General features: G+C 31.5%; 1 protein-coding gene across 1 annotated transcript; it reads right to left on the bottom strand.

Annotated features, from left to right (window-relative positions):
- On the bottom strand, positions 1–27,073 carry LOC127729904 (glycerophosphocholine phosphodiesterase GPCPD1-like). Its single transcript, XM_052237839.1, has 19 exons — positions 26,982–27,073; positions 26,294–26,439; positions 23,018–23,181; positions 22,598–22,654; positions 20,839–20,990; positions 20,011–20,088; positions 18,693–18,803; positions 18,159–18,312; positions 15,655–15,790; positions 14,928–14,976; positions 14,448–14,540; positions 13,856–13,930; positions 12,942–12,987; positions 11,708–11,835; positions 9,305–9,435; positions 7,452–7,587; positions 5,687–5,847; positions 4,208–4,270; positions 1–2,826 (listed from the first exon to the last, which is right to left on the bottom strand). Exons 2-19 carry the CDS (start codon positions 26,437–26,439, stop codon positions 2,739–2,741), a joined length of 1,968 nt encoding a protein of 655 aa, XP_052093799.1. The 5' UTR covers positions 26,982–27,073; the 3' UTR covers positions 1–2,738.

Genomic DNA, 27,073 nt, shown 5'->3' with positions numbered 1-27,073 from the left:
TTAAATATAATAATGTAATAAAATTTGTGTATAAAAAGACAATTCTACATTAGCCTCTGTTAAAAATGTTGTAAATAAAATATATATGAATAAATTTCTGACATCAACTTTTCACATACACAACGACTGAGTTGGATAATTCTTAACATGATAATACACTTGTATCACTATTATATAAGTTTTAGTTAAATCCATCACACGTACTTTACGTAATCACATGAAACATTAAACAACATCTTACATTTTTATATCTTCAGTTTATTTTGAGTAGCTGTGACATGGATCTTTGAACTTGAATTTGATTCTTTCCCTTCCCTATATCTTTCAACTACAAAGGTTTATTTAAAACCAAACAAGGAGTTATCACCCGGAAACAGTTTTAGCCCCAAAATCTACGTTTTGTAAATCTACCTTGAATTTTGACCTTTTGAGCCAACATTTAAAACACTTTTACCCCTTATCGATGTTCTTTATTCGCTTAATTTTTGTTTTAATTAAGAACTGGAAACTAAAGATTTTATCTGGAAAGCATGTTTGTCGTCCCATGGACGAACAGACTGACGGTCAGAGTAATGACTTTATGCCCCGAAAAGAAATGAACATAACAATAGAAATTAAACAGAGATGAATCAAAACAGATGGACGGTTGAGGTTTATATTATGTGTCCTTTTTTATCAGGGCTTTAAATCATGCAATTGAATTGCTTGATAAAATATCAATTTTGAAGAAAAATTCTTTTGACTATAATACGATATAGGAGTTATAAAACTTTAACGTATATTCACACTTCTTTCAAATATATGATGCCACATTAAAATACACATCTGATTGACTAAAATATCAAGTTTAAAACGAGATTCGCCATTTAAATTAAGCCTTCATATTAAATAAAACAGACAATTTCTAAATGTGTCACTAAAACATGCATTACAAAGATATTCTGAGTATTTATATGCTATTTATCTGCTTATTCTATATTCATCATGCAAATATAAAATACTTTACAGAAAATTTCAATGTAGTATCAAAGTACAAAAATTCAAAATATTATTCTGGAATTTTTAAAAACAAATAACTCCTAATGAATAATTTTTAAATAATAATACTAATAGCGTAGAACTTTTCTGTCAGAGAAACCTTTACAATGTATAAAAGCTATAAAACCGATGCTATTGCGATTTACAAATGCATTACTATACACGTAACAAAATACTGTATTACTTGATTACGTGATAAAAGTCATTATTATGCCATTTAGATTGTGTAAAAATAAAAATAAAAGCACACACTTGCAAGAAATTATCATCATACAATGTATAAAATCCAAACAATATTGAAAGAAAGAAGTATTGCAAAAACATAATGTAAACCGATAACTGAATTTGCAAAACATGCATCTTTTTTTTTTTAGATTGAAACAACAACACAACAAGCGAAATATCCACATTATAAGGAATAAAGCAAAAGTACAGTATTGTTTTTGATATATTAATATTGATAAAATTTATCATAAACTATCTTATTCAAGGTTGTTAATTGATATTTTGATGTGAATTGCTACTCTTTGCAATACTTTATTTTAACACAGCACATTACATGATAATTTGAAATTGCCAAAATGAATAAATGAAAGATTTGCTTCTCAAAATTTTGCACAGTATTTACAAACCTAATGATGAAGTCATTGGACTGTTCACGAGAATGGGTGATTATCTTATACTGTCTTAGATACCAGACAGTCGTCTGATATGTGTGATATTTCACAGAGTAACATATTGATTCAGACTGGATTTTCATAAAAGGGGTTCAAGAATAGAAACAGGAGACGCTTATACCTTGTACATACATCTGGTCTCCCGTCTATCGGTTCATGTGATTCCCATGATTGTTTTCACTAGATTTGTATATTAACGAGATTTCACATTGATAGACTACTGTTGGATACTATCTTTTAGTTGAGTTCAACCACACAAATTACAGATAAATTGTTCTCGATATAAAACAGAATTAGGGAAATGATAAGATAGAAAATATAAACTTAACATACAAATCTTGGGACGATAATGAAAAAAAATCAATAATTGAAGGGGAGACCATCATGGTTAAAACCAAAAAAGAGTCAACAAACAGTACACGTGACTACAAAATTTAGCACAAAAACCCCGCTAAGACCAGTGGTCAGCTGAGGTATTGAGGAATGGTAAGCAGTTCCTTTTCCCAATTGGCACACGTCATGTTGTTCATATGATATATAAATCCGTTGATAAATCATGAACATGATGAACGACGAAAGGAGCAAGAAATTCTGAATACGGCCATTTGGACATATATCCGTGGCCATACTTTCTACATTTACAACTGCCGAAATCATTGCCATCTGATGATCCGTTGTTTTCCCTTCTTTTACTTAATCAATGAAGTATCATAAAAAACTACATTTAATAGGTTTCTTAAATGTAAAAAACATAAACAAAATTTTTCATCGAATAAATCTATCAGCATGTAAAACATTAGACTTTGTAAGCTTAACACGATTAATTTACTTTAACGAAACTTTGAACAAGTAAAGAATTTTCATTGACCTTAATCCAATGAAAAAAAAAAATTGTCGAAAATATTCTTCAATAAGCAAACTGGTGGGATATTAGGTTTTTTTTACAAAATATAAGCATGACCTTATTATATGTCGCCTTTAGGTCTTCATAAGCTGTTTCACTTCCTACATAATTTTTTTTTATCAACTACCGTCATTATCTACAGCCTTTTCTTTCAACCTTTTTTCCAATTTGAATACATTCTCTTTCGTGCTTTTCAATTGGTCAATCCTGGAAAAATATCATAAAAACCTTTTAAAAACAATGATATAAATATTAAAGTGAATAATAAAACTTGTTAAAACGTTTAAACTCGCTGCATTTGTTCGTACCTGTCCTTGTCAGGAACCTGTTGTTCAGTGGTTGTCGTTTGTTGATGTGGTTTTTAAGTTTTCTCGTTTCTCGTTTTTTATAAAGATTAGACCGTTGGTTTTCCTGTTTGAATTGTTTTACACTAGTCATTTTGGGGCCTTTTATAGCTTGCTGTTCGGTGTGAGCCAAGGTTCCGTGTTGAAGACCGAACTTTGACCTATAATTGTTTACTTTTTACACATTGTGACTTGGATGGAGAGTTGTCTCATTGGCACTCATACCACATCTTCTTATTTCTATCATAAAGATGTAAACAATGTAAAATTGAGTTATTTTTGTATGAATATCTCTTGCAATCATAAGTTCCGGTGATGATCCTCATTTTCTGAACTGTTAATGCTGTGATTATCTTATCCTGCCGGTACATAAAGTGTTTTCAGATTTTATGGCACCAGACAATTCCTTTTAACAATAACGTGAAAGTTTACCTATGTAGTGATGAAGTAAGAACTTGTATTCTAACATCATTTATAGATAAAAAAGATATCATTGAATAATTAAATTTACTAGTATATAGTTCTTGTCATAGTCGGTAATCCTCTGTGAAGTGAAGTAGCCAGTCACTACATGTTCTGAATCCATTGTTACATCTATTATGCCAATGTACATTGTATATAAACAAAATACTTTATATTCACGTACTAAGCACACATGAAGGACGTTACTAAATTCAAAGCTGCATTTTGTTTTAAGTACCGCATAGTTGTGATGAGTAACAGACTTACAAAAGCTTAATAAATTAAGAAAGGGGATAGGTGGTCTGTATAATAATAAACTCGACTCCACAATATCACACTATAATAATTAATAGTTTTAAAATATCTCATAAACTATTATAATCACTAAGTTTTCTGGATTAGTAACTATTTATGTCAATCTATTACTCTCATTTCCGCAAAGCAAAATAATGTTTAAACCCCATAAAAGGTCAATGTGAAGTTTAGTTTTTTCGGGGAGGAGTCGAGCGTTGATGTGGTCTGATGTATAGTGTGGTATTTTTTGCCCATTCCTGTTTTCCCTTTTTATTTATTTTGTTATGAAATAAACGCTAAGAATATTTTAAAATAGGTAGTTAAGAGGGTAGTGTAGTGCAAAACAGTACCATACGTATATATTACCCATATTTTCAAATATATTTGGATCTCTTCATCTATAAGGTGTTCAAGTGAAAATGTATCATTGTATATCATATTTTAAATCTATTCAAGTTATATAAAGCATCAGCTATGCTGAAAGTTACCCAATAATTATTTTATCGTCATTTACGATCCACAAATCTGTTACGTCCTCATGTACCATCCATCTAAAATTTAAGTATTTGGCATTATAATCGAATACATTATGAGATTAACAGCAGTTCATTTAAGTATTTGAGTAGCCATTGGAAAGTCTGATTTCTGACGCAAACCTCTGCACATACATCCTGCTCGAGTATTTCTCTTTGTAGTTGAGGTCTTTTTTTAAATAATAAGGACGACGACATATTATGATGCCTTATGTTTTTTTAACTGAACATGTTTTCCGTGGTGATGGGAAGTCACGGAGGAAGAAGATGGTAAGTGAATATTTGAGTCTGATATCAGAAAAAACAAATAGATAAAAGAAAACCAGACCAACCAAGCAAACAATTAAGTAAAAGACTTCCAAAGAAAAATTTCTTTTGAATATTAACCAACAACAGGAGAACGATATTGGTCGTCATCAGAAAAGAATAAACATCCAAATAACTCTGTTAAATGATGAAGTATGGCCAATTACAATGTATCCATTTCAATAGCATGTATTTGTCAAAAAATTCTTGAAGTTTGTATATCATTGTACAGTATCACAAATATCTGTGAATAATTTTTAAGACGTTAAGCCACATTTATGACATTTTTTATTATACTTCAATTGTCAGTCAATGATTAAAAGCTACATTATGATTGAAATCAACATAAAGGACGCTTGTAAGCAAATTGAAATTTCATTGATATACAAAAAACACATACAAAGAAGAAAAACAAACGTTGTTGTACTTTGTTTATTTGACTTACTGATATCATTTAAACATTGTTTAACAATAACACACACCATTTTGAATACTAGTATATGATAAAATATTGTCGCAAAAAGCAAAATTTGTTATTCAGTTTATAACACTATTATATTCGATTATTTCAATTGTTCCGTTCCTGATGAAGGGAAATACAGGACAGTACTTCGGATGCACGCACTTTGTAATTGATGACGTTTTATTTTCATTTAGTAGCACCCCAAGGGTATCATCATCTCAATAGTCATGACTTCGGTACTGATATGCTTTATAATATTTTTTCTAAAATTACCTGTTGATAATTTAAAATTTACAAGGAAACTCAGATTTCACCACTCTAAGGCAAAGTTATCCTTAGATGAATTTGGTCATATACCGCCTAACTGTTCTATGTATTTTTAAATCCCCGGCTTTCTAATATTTGGGTTGATCATTCATGCATGATAAAGGTAGTTAAGGAAAGATCTTTGGACACACGAATTCATAAAGTCTTAATTAATTAATTAATTGAATATTAACACTATGAGGGAAACAATTTCCCAGAGAAGTTGTCAGTAAATAGCAAAATTAACATTATATTATCAAACACAGTGTATTTGAACGCTTCTGAAGGATCGATTACATATAGTGAAAGAGAATACTCTCATAAAGTATTATTAATGTAGATAATGATGTTTAACTTACCTGTCATATATAATGCCATCTACACCTAATTCTCTTAACTTGTTGATCACATTTGAATCATTTGTTTCCTCTCCCCAACAAAACAACACTTGTCCTGATTTTTTTACGTCTTTGATAAGTTCAGGGCTATCAAGTATTGTTTTTGAATTTACATTTATGCCCTGCAAATAGAACACCAAAAAAATCGAATCATATGTTAAGCAAAATTTGAACAGAATTTGAAAACATCTATATTCTAGCCTGATAGTGTAATTAAAAAAAAATAATATAAAAAGACGATGAAATAGATGTACATTAGATTGTAATCAAATTCATTACCATTGTTTCATAATAATATCCTGATATATCATTGAACACAATATTGAATTCAATTATATGTACTTTATAGTAATATCGAACCTATTAAGAATGTTGAACATCCCTAAAGTATGGTAGAAAAGATTTTTTGTGGAAATATTAAACGTGTTAAAGTAAAATTAAAGGTTTTGTACCTACATTCTGTTCTTTGTTAATGATGTTAATTGCGATACAGATTTACTTTAATCTTTTATATATTTGTTCGCTTTCGAACCTACCCAATCATCAATCATGTATTGTTCATCTGCTGAGTGTATATTTTTTCCCTCGTGTATCATCGACAGAGTAGTTAATAAAGATACAGTTGTTATTTATTGAATAATGTTTATTAACTATAAATTGACAAAATGTAGAACTTATACAAAAATAAGGATGCAAAAGAGAGGCGAAGGATACCAAAGGGACATTCAAACTCATAAGTCGAAAAATAAACTGACAACGCCATGGCTAAAAAAGAAAAAGACAAACAACAGTACACAAAACAACATAGAAAACAAAAAACTGAGCAACACGAACCCCACCAAAAACAGGGGCGTGATCTCAGGTGCTCCAGAAGGGTAAGTAGATCCTGCTCCACATGTGGCAACCGTCATATTGCTCATGTAAGTAAAAACCCTGTGATATGTCTTATTCGGTAGGTCACATTCAGGGAAAGGGGACGAGATTGTAGTTACGACAATTGGGACATATCCGTAGTCATCTGTGAAACAGATATTCCATAATGGTCAAACAACTCGTGATGGCGTCCGAAAAATTTACGAAGGGATGATTTCAACTTCACCTCTTGGAACTCTTGATTTAATAGCTTCCATGTAAGGAAATCATGATAGGAAATACAAGCTCTGGAATATCGTATCAACTGGGAGATATATACTCCGTATGCAGGCGCTGCGCGAATGTTGCTACATAGAAATGGAAAGTTCACAATTGGGAAGCTGAAATCATCTCTTTTGTCGTAATGCTTTGTTTTCAACCGACCCTCATTGTCAATTTCTAGATGTAAGTCAAGATATGAGGCAGACTTAACTGTATCTGTTGTATCCTTTATCTCAAGTTCGATGGGATAGATGCGTTCATAATAGTCACCAAATTTTGAAATATTTAGTGAGAGAACATCATCTATATAGCGAAAAGTGAAGTTAAAGGATACTGATAACTTCTTTTCTTTCTTCCTAAGAAGTTCCTGTATGTCCCTAAGACAAGAAACTTATATCTATGCAAGTTGGCATAACTCTAAATTGATGTATTTATCATCTATACTTTTGGAACTAATCAGTCCTAATGAATGCAAATCTACAATGCTCACCAAACGCTGCAATTTGATACATGATACTTTGTTTTGAATTAAGAAATTGCGTTGAAATAATATTAAATGTGATTCAGACAAATAATTTGATTCAATATTTACCAATATATTTGCAAAATTGACAAAGTTGACGCCAATTGGAACATTTAAACATCTAGGATCTGCCCTCTCCTCGTCATTCCGTATGCGTCCAACGGTGAGCAGTAACACAGGGTATTTATTCTGTTTTGATCGTAGTCTATGAGAGAAAAAGAAATTTAATACGTTTAATGACTTATTCTGGTTTTACTGACATTGTACTATTATTATTATTTTAATTTCAATAAATACATAAACACACATATATATATAATTTTAATTTCATTTTTATTTTGATTATAAAAAAAAGAAGGTGTGGTATGATTGCTAATGAGACATCTCTCCAACAGGACATATGACTAAGAAACAAGCAACTATGGTACTGTACGGCCTTCAACAATCAGCAAATCCCACACCGCATACCGCATAACAAGATATAAGAAGTCCCAACATGACAAATGCAAAACAATTCAAAGAAGAAAACTAACGGCTTGGTTTATGTACAAAACAATAAACGAAAAACAAATATGATAACCAGCAACAAACGATAACCACAGAATTACAGGCTCCTGACTTGTGACAGGAACACACATAATGTAGCTGGGTTAATCATGTTTGCGGGCGCCCAGCCCTGCTCTTAACCTGGGACGGTGATTTAACATCACAACGTAAGAACAAACTATAAAAACCAGTTGAAAAGGCCTCAGATCGATAAAAAATCCAAAATACAACTGACAGAAACACTAACAACAAACAGAACAGTTACTGAAATGATTGTTTTAATAATAAGCTCTTGTGGGTGGCTTCGACAGGTAATAAAAAGAAAATTTTCGAGGGAAAGCAGAAACCATAAGACTGACAATAAATAAAACATTACAAATAACCAACCATAAAACATCACATGCCTCAATAAAATCTCGAGTAAACATGTGTCGTAAGGTAAGTAGATCCTTGCCCATTAGCAACACCCGTTGTGTTATTGATTATTGAATCAAGTGTTAAATATTATACGACATGATCACATAGCAGATAGTAGATAACACACAACCCTCATATATTACCAAATGCACAATAAACATTGGCATACATAAATTCTTGGGAGCCAAGATATGATCGAATGTGGATATAAAATCTGTCACAAGAAATGTGTTATATAAAACCAAACTTCTGACAGTTTACTAGCTCTCTTCTCGTATTTGGTCTCGATTTTGCTGCCTATATGCGGTTATGCATAATGAAAGGAACTAATTGCCACCCACATGTTAATTCTGTATCAAAATGAATATGTATTTTATTACTTCTTGGAATGTTAATGTAATATTGACCGTACTTACATTAATATTGAACAGTAATGTATTCATGTCTGTTTGTTTTACTCACACATTGTTGTCAATATAATGGAATTTTATGCGACTGTCATACAAGTGAGAGGTTTAGTTAGCTATAAAACCAGGTTTAATACACCATTTTTTACATAAGGAAATGCCTGTACCAAGTCAGGAGTATGACAGTTGTTTTCCATTCGTTTGATGTGTTTGAACTTCTGATTTTGACATCTATCTAAAGGACTTTCCGTTTTGAATTTTCCTTGCAGATCGGTATTTTTGTTATTTTATTTTTTAATACTTTCTATTTTCATAATATGAAACGTTTTTGCCCAAAAACAGTGAATAGACTTAATAAAATGGACATATGCCCTTGGTGTATCTTGTTATCTTATACAAGTATCATACAGAATTGCCTTTTCTGCACTGATGTTTCTGATATTTTTTTCACTCCTTTTATTGCTGTACTGGATCCGAATGTAAGACCTTTATTGATTGAAAATATTCTGATGGAATTTTGTTTTTCTTTCCCCAAAACTGACACATACTTACATTGAACACGTATCAGGATCAAAACTTGAGAAAACAATTCGTCGAGACTTGGCATTTTCAAATAATGATTTCAAAATTGTATCAACATATTTGTTTCTGTCAAAATAACTGGACTCTGCAATACTTCCATTCTGTGAAAAAAGTAAAAACTACAAAATATGTTTTGTTTATAGTTCTTCGGGCAGATACACACTTTTAGTTTCATTTGATACATTTTTGTTTCATCGAAAATATCGTTTGCATCAAAAGAAATACAGTAAAATATTAAATCTCGTTTATAACATATATAATTTGCAAATTCTTATTTAATAAAGGGTTGAACAGATAATTATGTGAAACAGAAAAAAACAAAACAGCTGGGAAAGGAAACTTTGGAAAAACTGCTGCAATTGAATACATCCATCTTGATTTCTTGTAACAGATCATTCTACTACAAATGTACTATCTTTGGATGGCTAGTAACAAATTAATTTAAATAAATAAAATATCTTTCTCCAGTTTTTAAAAATCATTATTTCAGTGAGATAAAATAATATGACTATCTTTATTCTCATGAAAAAAATCTTTATACAGAATGGACGCTGGATTGACATATAATAACACAAACGGTACAACTTTACAGCACACCAGATGCGAATTTCGACAATTAATGTCTCTTCAGTGATGCTAGAGGCCAAACTATTAGTAAGTCTAAAACACAATAAAAACGTTGAAGAGCTGATAAAACCAAAAAGGATCTATAGAATGGTCAAGTTCGGATACGAAATCATAGCTTTGGATGGAAAGATATATATATATTACTGAATTTAAAATGATTTCAAAATTTCAACAGTAAATTTCAATCAAAATAATATCCGTAATTCATGCCAGTACCGATGTACTGGCTACTCGGCTGGTGATACCCTCGTGAACTAACAGTCCACCAGCAGAGGTATCGATCAAGTAATAACATAAACGGTACCAATTTTACAGATGCACATTTCGACAATTAATGTCTCTTCAGTGATACTCCAGGCCAAAATATTTGTAAATCCATTACCTAATACAAGCGTTGAAGAGCTGATCAAAACAAAACGGACCTTATCAGATAAGGAATCGGAGCTTTGCATGAGGGAGATATATTCCTTAATTTTCTTGGGACTCATCACTTTCTGTCATGGTTAGTAACAACCAATATGTTGGCACTGACATGATTTAAAACTAAAATCTATTTCAAAATTCCTCGTTGATTAATTCAGAAACCATAAGAAACTAAAGTTTAAATTCCTTCTTTTAGGTCCATTATGGCCATATAGCCCCTAACGTTTCTTCGTATATATTCATCCCTGGCTATTAAATGTTTAAGTTTAAGAGTTCATGGTGAAGGTTTATTCTGACGTACGAAATTTATAGTGTTATTTTCATTTTATACTACTTGTATCCCTCCCATGCATGAACATAAACAGAGTTTTTTCTTTGTTAAATGATATGCGTTGACATCTTATTCATAGGTCTTTTGTGGATATTGGACTCATTGGCAGTTAAAACACATGTCAATATATCACATTGAAAAATATTCAGAATATAAACAACTGAAATGTCGAAATGCAAGTGCTCCATATAATATTTTACAATTTGTTTCAAAATGTTTGTTTTCAAGTTTCACTTTGGTTTCAACATTTTCTCCTTTTGCCAAATGCATCAAACTTGCACTCAACTGATCAATATTTCATCAATATATTATAGAATGGAGAATAGAAACGGGGAATGTATCAAAGAAACAACAACCCGACCAAAGAGCACAAAACAGCCCAAGGCCACCAATGGGTATTCAACGCAGCGAGAAAATCACGTACCCGGAGGCAGGCTTCAGCTGGTCCCTAAACAATGTATACTAGTTCAGTAATTTACATGGAATAACAATCCGATAACAAGTAAATTATCAAAATTTACATTATACTTTTTTTTGGCATATAACTAGTGTAAATAAGCTCATCAAATATACAAGGGTTATAATTTGGTATCTCAGATAGGAGTTTCGTCTATACAAACCTCATCAGTGGAGCTCGAATAAAAGTAATCAGGAGGCGGATTTAATACGAGTTAAAGATAATTAAAAACTAAATTTCAGGAAACCTGTGTCAAATACGGCTAAGGTGTTATGCATAATTTAAAATCTAATTTATAGACAGTAAATTTACAGATAATGATTGATTGATTGTTATTTGGTTAACACCAAGTGCAAATATTTCATGCATGTTCAGGACAATACAGATAATGAAAAAAATCAATTATCTTTCATCTCAACATAAAAGTGCTGACTACTAGGCTAGTGATACACTCGGGGATGAAACGTTCACCAGCAGTGGCATATACACATTGGTTGTTTATACTCATTAAAGATACTTATTTGGAAAAACTTACCATCCTAAGCATCGGATATTTAACTTCCACATTAAATCCTACATGCTCATCAACATCTTCAAAACATTGTTTCAAGGTTGGAAACGGATGTGTTTCTACTGGATCAACATTGTCTTCATATCTCTCATCTACAATATAATATGAAAATTAAAATCAAAATCAAAGATTTCAATATTTTTGTATTATTGTCCTTAAAGTTTTCACAGAAAATTATGGTACTCATAACTAAATCATTTCTCAAAATCAATTGCACGTAAAGAGTAAAATAACAAAATACCAAACTCCAAGGAAAATTCAAAACGGAAAGTCCCTTATCAAATGGCAAAATTAAAAGCTCAAACACATTTAAAAAAAATGAATAGAAAAACAACTGTCATATTCCCGACTTGGTACAGACATTTCCTTATGTAGACAATGGTGGATTAAATATGGTTTTATAGCTAACTAAACCTCTTACTTGTATCACAGTCGTATAAAATTCCATTATATTGACAAAAATGTGTGAACAAAACAAACAGATAGAATAGATAAAAATGTAAAAAATTAGGGGTACAGCAGTCAACATTGTGTTATAATCTGAATCACTATAAAAACAAACAAATATGCCCACAAAGAAAAACAAATATGTCAAGAAAGAAAAACAAAATGGCATATAGCCAAAGCACATAAGCCAAAATGAAAGACAAGAATACAAAAAAATACGAAAACACATTTGTTTTACGACCACTGGGTCGGTACCTTTTTCATTTGGACTATCAGTCCCACAGGTACCATACACCCTGTAGTCTCGATTTCAATAATTGTCTTTGTACAGTGACAAGATTTCAAGCTTAAAACATCATGAAATTGTGTTAAACTACAGTTTTAATTCCATCGGGCAAAGTTTGAGCCACACGATTTTGGCTCTTTTATTTATCATATTTTGGTTTTATACTAACAATTGTTTTATATTTTTGCTTTATGGTACATTAAATGACATTTTTGTTCAATTAACTCAATTAATACAGAAGCATAAAAAGAATTTACTAAGTTCGTACTAAAGCAATATTCCCTGAGTATGAGTGATCTAGTCAATTTGTAGGTGTTCACAAATTGCAATTTTAATTTGTTGATTGTCAAAGTGCAGTTTTTTTCTTCATTTTATAGAGTATTGAAAATTTACAATCCTGTCTTTTTACAATTCTTGATTATCATGAACGCTACCGTCAACACAAAGAGACAACAAGCAACTCACCAGACTCGCGATCGTCCTTCTCATGTGCAGCGTGAACAGATGATAACTAAAAGAAAGGTTTGAAAATCATCTATATAACAAAAAGAAGTCAATGTACAACAGATCTATTGATCAGCAGTTTGTTCTGCTCTTATTTATAACATGCTGAAGTTTTAATTACAATCAGAAAATACATTTTATTTCAAATGAGGTTTTTAACTGCGAGTATGTTCACGATAAGATTAAATCGGCCATAAGATTTCTAATCAGACCAAAATAACTACACAGTATACATACAAATAGTTGAGATAATACTTATAAACCTTGAATAACAATATCAGGTTCACCTTCCGCAACTATGTCAAAGATTTGGCAGATTTTGATAGTCAACAGGGTTGTGGAGGTCTTTCTCGTCGTGCGTTTAACCACAATCTTCATTCGCTACGGTTAGTATGGTAAACGTCACATAAGTTGATTTTTATTGTCACTTTACCTAGCATTTTGGCTATGTAACAAGCTCCATTTCATAACCAAATAATGGCCTTTTTGATATATAATAATAAAGTTGAAATTCAAGGCCATATTTGGATGATAGAGAACCTTGGATTAGAAATGTCTGCACAATAACATAAAAGCTGAACTAAGTTAATTGTTTCTTGTTAAGATGGTTTAAATCAAAATTACCATTTCACTTTAAAACGAATTTACTAGTGTTAGTAAAGGGAAAAGATGATTGCAATTCAAAACAAAAGAATTGCAAATGTGTCTTTAAAATAGGTGAAGATTTCATTTGCACAAGATATGAATCCAGTCAGCACTGGCCCAATGAGGTTTTGTTTTGTTAATCTTCTACGAATGTGCTCCTGAGTACTTTGTTATTTCATTGTGGAAAACGCGTTTTAACTTTTTATGTCATTATGTAAAAACATAAAAACCTGCATAGACTGAAGCTCAGCAAGAGTTAGATCCTTCACTGATACCCTGAAGTTTTCAAGTTCATCTCGCCTTTTCTAAAATGAAATTAAAGAATGAATATGATTTTGAAAATTTGATTTATTTTGTCAAACATTGATACATGTATTAAGTAAAACTCACTTGCCAACGTAAAATAAACACAAATGGATTGGCATCTGCAAAATACTGTTAAGTATATTGTTTACTTTCTTACAAATTATGATATGAAAAGATCTCTCTACAACCGTTGTACGACTGTGTTATATTGGCTTCGAATCGTTGGATTCACTATTTATTCCTGGCTGTAGTGTGCATACAATTTTATTACTGCGAGACTCAACTTAACATACTATGAAATCAGGGAACTACATTTTGCGCACTTAAAAATCCAATATTTATATTAATGTCATAATGTATCATAACATTATTTGCGAGTATATTCTTTCCTTATTTTATTTACTTATCATATGATAATACAACTCTTTGAAAGTCCACATAAACAATACTTTACCGTTGATAAAGAATAATGCATCAACATTTATGTATAAATAAAAAGATAAACAATATCCTCACCTTTCTGTATGTTGCAAACACGTGAAAATCATGATAAATTACTGGTATCAGATCTTTACTTAACATGACGTCAAACTCAACAAAGTCAGCACCCTACAATTTATAATATTCTACTGCATTTGTTTATTTAAAATGCCTGCGGAGATTGTAAACGTTTGATATGTGATATAACTTTGTGTTGATGATTAATATGTCATTTTTAACCAGGCATTCATTATTCAGTCTACTTCTTTCTACATACTGTTTGATATAGCAGTTAAAATACACACGTAAGAAATATTTTTGGGTGAAGCAGTATAGGATATAAATTATGTACAATTTCAGACTATGAGATCAAAACGTGCATTGATAATCATAATTGTTTAAGTAATTTCATAGTCTTAATTCTATCTTTATAAATTTTAATCTTATATGTTGCTCGATAAAGATTTATATACATTACATAAAAAAGAGAAGCTGTCTTTACCATCGGAAACTTACATGACTACCTGCTGACTGTAAAGATGCAATAGTATTTTCTCTTACTGATCTGAAAAATGGGGCGGAAAAACTTTTCAAACAATAATATATGCTGACAAAACTAAAGATTACTACAGGCAATCCTTCACTCCATTAATATTAGGCAGTAACTAGTTGTAGATTTTCCCATGTTTAATTACTAGTCTCTCAATCGTGTATTGTCCTAAAGATTTTCGACATTTTGACCTTGATTGTTTTGTTATCCTTATAGTTACAATTTCATGTAGATATATGGTAAAGACATCCGTTTAACATACAAATTGTAGGTTACTCCTGCAATTGTACATTTAAGGTTATCACTTAAGTAAATGCTTATTAAGATCAAGCTGAATCTTGTGTTTACATGTGTCATAAAGTATAACCTATGAAAACTATTCTATTTGATCACGACACGTGTGTTTTTAAATATTCTTATCAGGCACGCTCAAGTCCATGTTGAAGACTTTTCAGAAACTGCCATGAATCAAGTAATAAACTCCTAAAAGATACCAGGCTTATAATTTGGTACGTCAGACGCGTATTTCATCAAAGGCGCTAGTTTAAAGGTCAAAGTAAAAGCGACATTAAAGACCATAAACAAGAGTGACGTTCTGTGGATATTGGTTCTTAAACCTGGTACTTAATTGAACTTATATCACCTACTCATCCCATTGATATACTAAAAATTATGTAATACAAAAACATTTACTTTGTTTGTGAATGTGACGAGCCCATTCCTTTGTGTCCTATATCTAGTGCAGCTCTTTCAAACTTCCAGTAATTCTGATATGACACCTCCATTGTCATAGGTAGACCTACCAGAGGTTTTATCAAAAGATAATCCACTAGAAATAAAGTAGAAGTTTGGTTCTTAGCATTGGTATACATGTTTAAATTCAACTAATTTCCTATCTGCAAAAACTGGTAAAAATATAAAACTTAAGAGAAGAATCAATTACATATTTATTGGACTATGTAAATTGACTGCATTTAATGGACGGATGGGTGGCTGCGTACCGCCCAATGGCAATAAAATGCATATCCAGGACGAAAACATGAAAATGTGATATGAATATAGACCCTGCGTTTTACTGGACCGACAAAAAAGACTCACCAATGAGGCTAAATCAAAAAAGTTAAAAAAAAAAGCCAAATAAAGTACGAAGTTGAAAAGCATTGAGGTCCCAAAAATCCGAAAGATTTTGCCAAATATATAAGGCAAAATATTGTCCTATGAAATATTGTCCCCAAAGACAATATCCCCAAAGACAATATTTCATGACTATGTTTTATGAAATATTGTCCTCATCTATGAAAAAATGTCCAAAGGACAAATTTCAATTGTGAAATTATGTCTGTATATAGTCAATATTTCACAGATGAATACTATGAAAGTTTGTCCTGTTAAAGGGAGGTTATATTTTTGTGTGTATTGAGACAATATTTCATAGACAGATTGTTATGAAATTTTGTCTCATGAAGGGGAGGTTATCAACATATATCATGTTGGATAATCATATCATTAAAGTGTTTTATTTTATTGATAATAATAAATAAACACAAACTAATATTCCAGTTACTCCTGTACCTCCAAAACGCTGACCCAAAAAGATTTGTCAATCTAGTATTTACTAATACTATTAGTACATTCAATTTTGAACATAAATAAGTGATTGTCAGTACATTACTTATATTTATACAGTATAATGCAGTACAATGGAACATATATGTTAGACAATTCCGATCTATTAACCATTTATAAAGTTTCTGCAAATTTGAAACTAGCTCATGTAAAAATAAATATTAGTTTGAAATATACAAAATTAATTAATTAATTAATAAAAAATTATTTCAGTTATAAATCTAAAAATGTGCATGCTGCATGCTCAAGTATACTGATTTTAATTTTGTAATAATTTGATCAAGAAATAATTTCATGGACAGTATTTCGGTCAAATAATGTCATAGACAGTATTTCATAGTGAAATATTGTCATGGACAGATTTTCATAATGAAATATTGTCCAAAAGGAGGTGACAAAACTTCATGGACAAGGACACTATTTCATAATAGTTATTATGAAATAGTGTCCTCGGACAGTATTTCTTATGAAATTTTGTCCGACGGACAATATTTCGTGGGGACAATATTTTATGTTACAGCTAAGGTAATCTATTCCTGGGTTAGAAAATCCTTAGTATTTTGTCAACTTTCCTTGGGGGAGATGGAATCTCCATAGCTTCAATATAATTTCTTAATTTATCAACGGAGAGTTTAAGAAAGTATGTAATAAATTATTTCAGTACCGAAGTACTGACTACTGAGCTGGTATTACCCTCGGGGACTAACATTTAACCAGTATTGATAATTACTACTATTAAATGCTCCTCAAAATAAGGTACACAAATATAATTTGTAAACAAAAAATATCTGTGCAGTGATATTGGACATGTTGCTTTTGTAACCAGTGACTAAGCATAACCATTTATAATGATTTGAAGAGCAGATGTCCATAGAGGAAAGTGGTGAATTTCCAGAAAACAATCTGAGTGGAACTAGAAATTTGTTTTACCTCGAGAAACCGCATCACGAAGGCCTTTCCGTTATGGACTATTATTCATTTCGGACCTCGGAAATTTAACCACATATTCGCAAATGTCTTAGCTTTGAAACGAGCCACCATATATGCAAAAGTTTACGATCTGGGAAGAGGAATTGAAGAAAATGCTACCATTACCGCCTACCTGAAATGAATTGCGCATAATGACCTAGCAGTGGTATTGAGATGATGCTACTATCACCGACTAACAGTCCACAAGCAGTGATAATGAAAAACATTGACCTTTTCCGAATTATCCTTCATCAGGAATACTCAAACATAAAAAATTTAAAGAAAAGAATATATCAACAGTCGAAAGGTTGTTAGGAGCTTTATGAACAAAGGGAACAAATAAAGAAAATAGCACAATATATCTAATGTCAACGGAATGCATTCATTTTGTGAATCTAATTAAAATGCAGATCCTGTGTCTTTTAGGAATCATCAGGATTAGTTGTTATGATACATTCCTTCTAACATTTTGAGGCAATGGTTGATGTAATACAAGTACTAGTATATGAACAAAAAAGGGAATATACACACGATCGGTTTCAATCAGATACATTTGTTTTACATTTGAACAATTTTTGGTTTCAATGGTAACAATGACATACCTTTTACTTGTCCAATAGGTTTATGTTTAAGGCCTGTTATTGGTATAGTCTTAACATCGTTCGTATGCTTCATTTCCATTGGTAAAATGTAATTATATCCAACATGTTTTGGATCCTTGTCAGGTAAGTGTACGAAGAATTCAAACTGAAAGCCCTATAAGTTAAATCAAAACAATGAATATGACATATATTTGAAAGTATTCAAAAGAAGTGTAATTTTGTTATGTACATTTTGTATTACAAAGCAAATAAATGTAATATTTAATTCTGATAGCTTCAATATAAACTAGAAATCGGGTCAACTTCCTCCCAAATAATATAACATTGTATATTGTGTTTCAATTTTAACAAAACTTCATAGCTTCGTGTGCTTTTTTTCAGTTCACATGAACTTAGATGTATTCGATGAATGATTTTATCACCTTTTCACACTTTGATGAGTGAGGCAAAAACATGTGAGCATAGCATAAACATATTGCAATTTACCTTTCCTTAAACATTTATACAAGATCATAAAATTAAAATAAAACTAACTAAATATTCTGGATCGATTGTTCTTGCTGAAAATATCACGAAGTCATTAGGATTGTACAGCTCTCCATTCGTGTTTTGTATATGTGGTTTCTCTTGGCCATTTTTCAATGTCTGAAAAAAAATCATTAAAAAGGAAATGTTTTTTTTTGTGGTATTGTTGGTTAGTAATGAATATCATAGTCAAAAAAGGCAAATTTACAATAGGAAACAAAAATCGTTTTGTTTTTGTTGTATATCTTATTATTGAGTTTCATATGGTAATTAAAATATAGAAATCTGGAGAAAACAAAACCAATGATTGTTGTTTAGTTTATTTGAATTCAGTTCCCTTTGGTAAATGACCGCAGTATAAGTAAAGAATTTCTGATTATTTGATTATTGAAAGCAAAATATTATCAAGGAATTAATTAAAAAGACATAGAGATTATTTGTAAAACACACGATGAAGCGATAGTTGATGATTTTTTTTAATGTCGTTTAGATACCTTAGCCAATACAAAGTAGGGAACTTCAAATGAAAATTAGAGACCTCAGGCTGAGATGTACAATTTGACCCTCGTTGGAATGCAAGACTTTGAATGTGAAATTTGAAGTTTCACGGTCTCGCCTTGAATGAGAATTATTTTCTGTATTGACGTCTGTTGTATACTGATATATAATTAAAAATTACATCTCTACTGGGTTTATATACACCTAACAAATTAATAACTACTTATATGCCAGCAAAATAGGAAGATGCAAAGATTTGAACGGTAGAGTCAATAAATATACTAGCAAAGTTAATGCAATCAATATATCTGTATATAGTGTACTAGTATCATATCTAAATGAGAAAATGCCTTTCATGATTTTCAAGTCTTGGACATCAAGGGCGTGATCAAATAGAAAACTTCTATCAAAAAAACGTGTTTACAAAGATCTTGACAATGATATAACTTATAAAAGATACTCTTCTTATGTTCTGTTTTTAACTGCTATATACCAGATTACATTTTTCGCCACTGATTTTGAAATGTTAATTCTGTATCGAAAATAAATCTCTATCAATTGAATAGCTTGAAAATTGTATTGTTTGTAAAGATTATGCCTGCCTGTACAAAATTGCTTAGACAGAGGTCAAATGTGGTAGGTGTCCGCCTGTCACATGGTGTGATAAGGTATAATGTGTTACAAAATTATAATTGTTTCCATCCAAAATATTCAGATATTCATTTGACCTTACAACTCTGTATATGGTTTTTGTTTTGTCTAATGCAACCTAGATTTCAATTCAACAATAATTTACATTTATTAAGCAGAGCAGGGATCTGTTACTTACAGAGACAAGCACTTTCGTATAAGTCGCTGCTGGGATTGTATCTGGTTGGTAATCATCTTCCTCATCACCTTCCATTGTCTTAATAGAAAATTGATATATTCTAATATATGCAGTAGATCTACATTTAAAGTCGTGTGAAACTTTTTTCTTGAAATTGTAATGTTATTGGAATTATTGAACCAACGCAAGTATAACTAAACTAAGACCTCTATGCACGATTTTTACAATTATTACAAATCCATAACATATAATCGACAGAAAATATTTCATTCATCGAAAACTTTTCCTGCTGAATAACTTTCGTGTTTGATTGCCGAAGTTTACCGAACGTGACCTTAATTAACAATCAACACAGATTCGTCGAGCACGTGAAAATAGTGAGATGATATGAATGCAATAGCGATGTGTTTTTATTTGCTAATTGTTCTTAAAAAAGTTGATGGTAAAATGTAATCAAAAACACATATTGATGGATGACTGTGTTGTTGTTTTTTTTTAAATCTGTTACATCTCGTTATGTTTTGCTTAATCCAATATCTAGACATTTTTAAAAATATTGCTGGTCTTCTAACTTTAAAATAATAGAATAGTATTAAAACAGATAATAAACGTATTACACGAGTTTAACACTTGGGACTGTGGTAATAATCTACTGTGACCTAATTTCATGTCATTTTATTTCCGAATTTGATAAAAAGCAGTTGGTTCTTGTATGTCATATCAACTGCAAACAAATTTGAAATTTACAAAGTATTCTTATCTTTTTGTTCTTTCTACTTGACCCATTTGTTTAAATTCGAACTTTGGTATTTTAACAAAGAAACATACATCTCTAAATCTAAGATCTAAAGGTGTACATTTAACGCTGTATTTCTGGGTTCTATGTCGAGATTTCCACATATATATTGGGTTACTGTGTAATCTCAGGTGAATCTCTGTTTCGTCAATTAACCAGCCTGATGATACATGCTTCTTCTGACCTGCAATTATTATTCTAATTATTAACGATGAACAAATATGATAAAACTCTTTTCGCAATGTCGACGACATTGTTGTCATCTTTCAAGAAATAACTGTCATATTGATAGTGTATTCATATGATGAAAATATTTTATCAGAAAAAAAAATGGTTGTTTAATTTAAAACATAATTGTTAAATAAATCATAATTTATAAAATATTCTTACTTGGGCAAAGTTTATTTTTTCGCTGACCAATGCCAAGAACATACATGTATACATAAAGAAAAAGAGAAAAGTGTCTGAAAATTAAAAAAAAAAACAAAAACAAAAACAAAAACGAAAGAGCTTACCAATACGAGGCTCGGTACCATTAAATATCAAGAATGTCCGAGTAAGTTAGAACATCAGCCAACAAACGACCTAAAATAACTCAATTCTTAAACTCAAGACACTTGAATTGCCATTTTCGTGCTCTTTGGTTCTTTTGTGCGCACACCATAAGGTATTACAAATACAGGTCTTTGCAACCATGAATACAAGAGTGCACACACTGAACTGTCTCGCCTGCTTTACTGACCATTGATTTTATGTTGAGTCTTAAAGATAAAGGTTTTACTACAAGTATCACATACATTTAACATTTTTTAAAGATCCATGACAATGAGGTCATGGTCAGATAAATCCTGGAAGACAGACATGTACACCTTACAATAATACCATACACCAAACATAGCTGACCTATTACTATTACTATTAGTATTTGAAAAAGAGATCAAGCAGAAAAACTTAACAATGAACCATGAAAACGAGGTCAAGGTCAGATGACACCTGCCAGACAGACATGTACACCTTACAATGATTCCATACACCAAATATAGTTGACATATTGCTTATAGTGCTTGACATGTACCCCTGTACAATCATTCCATCCATCATATATTAGTTGCTGCTTATATTACTAATCTGAGAAACGGACCTTATCACGTAACTTTAACCTTGATCACTGATCCATGAAATTAGGTTGCGGTCAGGTGAACGCTATCTGACGGACATGTAGACATTGCAAGGAACCCATAAACCAAATATGGTTATTCTAAGTGAGAAATTCACATGACAAAATAACTTTAAATTTTTTTTTTCAAGCAGTCGCTGAACCATGAAAATGAGGTCAAGGACAATGGAAATGACAGACGGAAACTTCGTAAAATAAGGTATAGGCATACAAGTCTAGATCTTCTACCTTCTGAAATATTAAGCTTTATACAAATAATTTACAATGCCGCCGGAGAGTAATTCCTATATCTCGCAGACTGCGATTTTCGTCTCAGGCGAAACAATAAAACTAAGGTTCATGGATGATCTTACAACTATCCATGCACCAAAGGAAACGGTTGTAAAAGATGCCGGTCAACAATTACAGATCACCATAAGGCCTTTAAAAATGAGAAAAACTCATACCGTATAAAGTAGATATATGCTATAAAGATATCCTGGATGACAAAATCTATGTGAAACAATTAAAAAATAACAACAACCTGTTTTATACAGAATATTGTTTTGGTTCACGGGATCTCCTTTAATCATTTCTAGAAAATCATATTGATAATGATCTTTTCATATAATTACCATATTCTCCAAATGTGTCTATTTTATTCTCGTACTTCGCAGGATCTTTCAGGTAATCTGAAAATAAGAAATTGAGAAATATATCATAAAGCAAATATTATATACCCTTTATTCCGTTAGGAACAAATGCTGAATTATTTATTTTAGAATATTTCTTTCATTTAGCTCTAATATTATAAAAGATCTTTTATATCATTTAAATCTTTTAAATTCTTTGGCTTGGATTCGAATGTGTTGAACATTCAGTAATTACAACAGTTTGTTCCCATCACTTGTGTCTTTAAAACTTAAAAAAAATTATAAAGATTTTACACACAATTTTTCACATACATGATCATAACCCAGTAACAAGGTAACCAGTCCCTTCCTAGTTGCACATGTTATAGCCTCTAAGTGACATGTAATAAGTATAAACCGTACCTCTTGGAGAGAAAAGTCTTGGTTTTATGTTTGTTTCCCATCTTATAACATCCACTGTTCTCTCAGAATCCTCGCTTTCAGAATCTGCAATTCTAGCAACGAAGTAACGGTATCTACAATTCTTCGCATCATCTGATAAAGTGATCGTCTTTTTCCAAATATTCCTATACAAGAAAAGGTGAACACCTGTTACCTGCTAAACCTAAATTATTTTGGTTACCTCTGAAAAAAATCTTTGAAAAACATCAAAATTTATCTTTTCACACTGGTGCCAATAGGAAAGGTGTCAACATGGTCCATCGTTAACCTTTCTATACGTCTAAAAACTACCTCTAGGCGCACCATTGTTACGATAGTCTATCATACTGTATCGTTTCGTTCAGCTTATATGGTAATTCTGCAGTAATTATGTTTTTCAGGGTGCTTCATAAGGTAAAAAACAGAGAAATTTTTTTATAAGGGTTAACGATGTGGGTCTTCATTTCTGTAATCTTTAATTTTTATGCCATTTGTCTCTATTCTACAATTTGTTGGTCGATTATTCTCTATTCTTAATATTCTAGCGCCCTTTTGTTCTATTTTCATTGTACTAATGGTCCATTTTTCTATATTTGTCATTTTGGGGCTATTCAATCTCTGTTTTTTGCCCATTATTCCCTATTCTGTAAACCCCACCCAGACCCTCTTGTACTGACCGATTATAAAAAGAAGTAATTTTATTTGAAGTGTACATGTGACTCGAGACATAACATGTAAAGCCGACTCTATTAAAACGTGTTACAATTTCATAATATCTTCAATTTCATTAAATCACATTAAGTTTTCGATTAGCATTGGAAAGATTGATACAATGATTGTTATTTGCCTTATGTCCAGTAGCAAATATTTCAAGTATCAACAGGACAAGTACAAATTAACAGTAAATCTTATATGTAGGCTCTGCAAAGTGGTACGGGATTATGAGTTAGAAATTTTGACTGCAACTAGAAAATAAAAAAAAGGGTATGACTAATATGGACAGAAATTGTGACTTGCAACATGCCACCTACGGACTCCTTAAAGAGTTGTAGAAAGGGTTGGTTAACGCACTCTCTATATATACAAGATGCATCGGAATTTGCGTCCCCATTTACAACGGACGTGGAAAGGTATTTGTACATCCCGCGTAGGGTAATAAAATTTAAAACCTTAAAAAACATCCAACCAAAATACAGACAAGCACACAATAGGACCAAGTTCACATGTAGACATTTGTTTTCTTCAACCAATAAATCGGACCATATTGAAATTTCACATTATGCTGAAATGAAATCCAGAAAATCTGACTTTTCAACTGATGGATCGATGGTTGTAGACAGAGTGTCATCTGCTGTTGTCTTTGGAGACCGAGCTGCAACTTTGCCCGTGCCTCCTACTGCATCCATCTTTACTGTAGGAACATAGGAAATAATCTTGGCCTTGCAAGTTATTAATTCAATAGACAAATTAAAATGCTGTATATGTTCTGACTCACTTTCATTTGTTCAAGACAAACAAAATACCAAAATTAAAAACCCGTTAATCCTTAAATTCATATACGTATTGAGAAATCTGATTTTTTGTAATAAAGAAATTATTCTTCTATGGGCGCAAAGTAACACTGGATTCTAAGATTTTAAATTTCATCACATAGTCTTGGTGTTGAACTTTATTTGTAAATAAGTGAGTGTACTTTAAACTGATGTTTAGTATATTGAAGGACCTTTTGTTTGATTTTTAAAACAGTACTCATTGTAAATATATTTGAATTAGATTTCGCCGCGAAATAGCCTTTTTGTGCTGAGGCGGCGCAAAGCATCAATCAATCAATCAAATTGCTCGATCTGTAAGAAATGTGTCATACCTCATGTATCGCATTTAATAACATGCACACGGAGTATCGTATACAACTTAAAGTGTAATACTATAGACAATACACCTAGAACAAGAGTGCACATGCTGAAATGTCTCTCCTGCTTTATTGACCATAGATTTTATGTTGAAAGTCTCAAAGATTTTACTACAAGTTAGTATCCCATATACTTAACATTTTAAAGAACCATGACAATGAAGTCAAGGTCAGATAAATCCTGTCAGACAGACATGTACACCTTACAATTATTCTGTACAACCAAATATAGTTGCAGACCTGTTGCTTATGGTAATTGAAAAACATAAAAACTTAACATTGACCAATGAACCATAAAAATGAGGTCAAGATCAAATGAAACATGCCAGACTGGCATGTACCCCTACAATCATGCCATACACCACATATAGTTGACCTATTGTTTATAGTATCTCAGAAACGGACCTAATCACGTAGCTTTAACCTTGATCACTGATCCATGAAATGAGGTCGAGGTCAGGTGAACCCTGTCTGGAGGACATGTAGACACTGCAAGGAACAATACACCAAATATAGTTATCTTATTACTCATAACACATGTAACAAGTGAGAAATTCACATGACAAAAATACGGAGAATGGACACATGACAGACGGAAACTTCGTGAGATAAGGTATATAGGTATGAAGCATCCAGGTCTTCTACCTTCTGAAATATAAAGCTTTATACAAATATCCTTATGTCTCGCAAACTAGTTCCTGAAATCCATCCTTTCTATTTTACACTATACTAACTGATACAAGATCAATCTTTTGATATTTGCATTGGAACCTCAAATTGACATCGTTAACATCAACAGAACTCCTTTTAAATCAAAACTATTGCATCATTCTCAATTTAAAAGGCATTCTTTTTCAAGTAAAACGGGAGCTGGTTTAAAGTCTGTACGTGTCGATGTATAAAGAATAAAAAAATTGAAATAAAGACCCTCCATCCCCCATTCCAGACCCTCATTACTGTATCTTTTTTTTATTATTGTGTTTTATATGAAATTTTGTTATGCTGTTTTGACTTTTTCCGCTGTTTATTATGACTGAGGAACATGTACAGTTGTTTTACCCAAAATATTGCAAAAGACGTCTACAATAGAGGTGAGTTTTAAAACAGTTTATACGATCCATTGATTATGTTGGTCATACGTACGTGACGTTACCATGGCATTGGACTTAAAATCTGTATTTTTAAAGGACATTCATTCAAACCGGGAAAGGGCATTTCTTAAAAAGTTCTATATTTGTTCAATGCTTATTAAAATAGGAGAAAAACATTTTTTTTTATTCACCAAATTATGACCCAGGAGGGCATGTAACTTATTTTAAACAAAATACTACTATATTAGACAAACTTACACGCCACTGCTTGAAACTCTTGTTAATTTGATAGCATGGTGTGGATTCCAGTTTCCTATCTTCTCACAATCTCCCACAAGACACACATTATCCCCTGTGTCTGTCTCGGCTCGCACACAAAAGGTCACCTCAAAAGTCATTGACATCTGTATAGATTTTGACAAAGTAAATGAAGACACTTTAGTTTATGTACTGGTGAAGTTTTAACCATTAATTAAATCCATCCATGCTTATAGAAATATCCCTACCAGTATATAACATGCCATGTTACTACAATTATACAACAAAATCTGAGACATGCAATGCTAACTGCATGGTTATCAATATTTTATAATAACTTATCCACCCTTGTTTATTTTTAGACTCTCTATATATAAGACAAGGTCAGTGTTGTTGCTAATAATATCAACACGCTAATTCTCAGTATAAATACCTTAATTAGTGGATTATTAATTATATTGAGTAATAAATGTCATAGTGATCTCTTTTCAACATAGATAAAATCCGGATTTTACCAGTTACACGAACACATGATTAGCATGACAGGTTTAAGATTCTCAAATCAATAAAAAAAGATATCATATATTCATATTTATACTCCCGGAAAGTGAAAGTTTATCGTTATTACAAAGAAACCAAATATAAGCTGAAGCTATGTAAATCATATGAACCGTAACGTTACGCCTACCTATAAACTGAATAAACAAACGTCTACGCTAATTTAAGAAAATCAAATACACATTTTTCATAAAAATTACACAAGACAAATATGCACGGAAG

The sequence above is a fragment of the Mytilus californianus genome, unplaced genomic scaffold, assembly GCF_021869535.1.
Source record: "Mytilus californianus isolate M0D057914Y unplaced genomic scaffold, xbMytCali1.0.p SCAF_2, whole genome shotgun sequence".
NCBI classification, from domain to species: Eukaryota; Metazoa; Mollusca; class Bivalvia; order Mytilida; family Mytilidae; genus Mytilus; species Mytilus californianus.
The sequence above is the reverse complement of the archived record's forward strand: the minus strand, read 5'-3'. Positions and strand labels throughout refer to the sequence as shown.

What these genes read in the sequence shown, in the direction of transcription:
- LOC127729904 (XM_052237839.1), bottom strand. Translation starts at nt 26,439, where the DNA reads ATGTCAATGACTTTTGAGGTGACCTTTTGTGTGCGAGCCGAGACAGAC. An exon ending in TCAATTTTGCAAATATATTG is followed by an intron (nt 5,848 to 7,451) that starts GTAAATATTGAA and finishes TTCTATTTGCAG; the next exon opens with GGCATAAATGTAAATTCAAA. An exon ending in GATGGCATTATATATGACAG is followed by an intron (nt 4,271 to 5,686) that starts GTAAGTTAAACA and finishes CTTAAATTTTAG; the next exon opens with ATGGATGGTACATGAGGACG.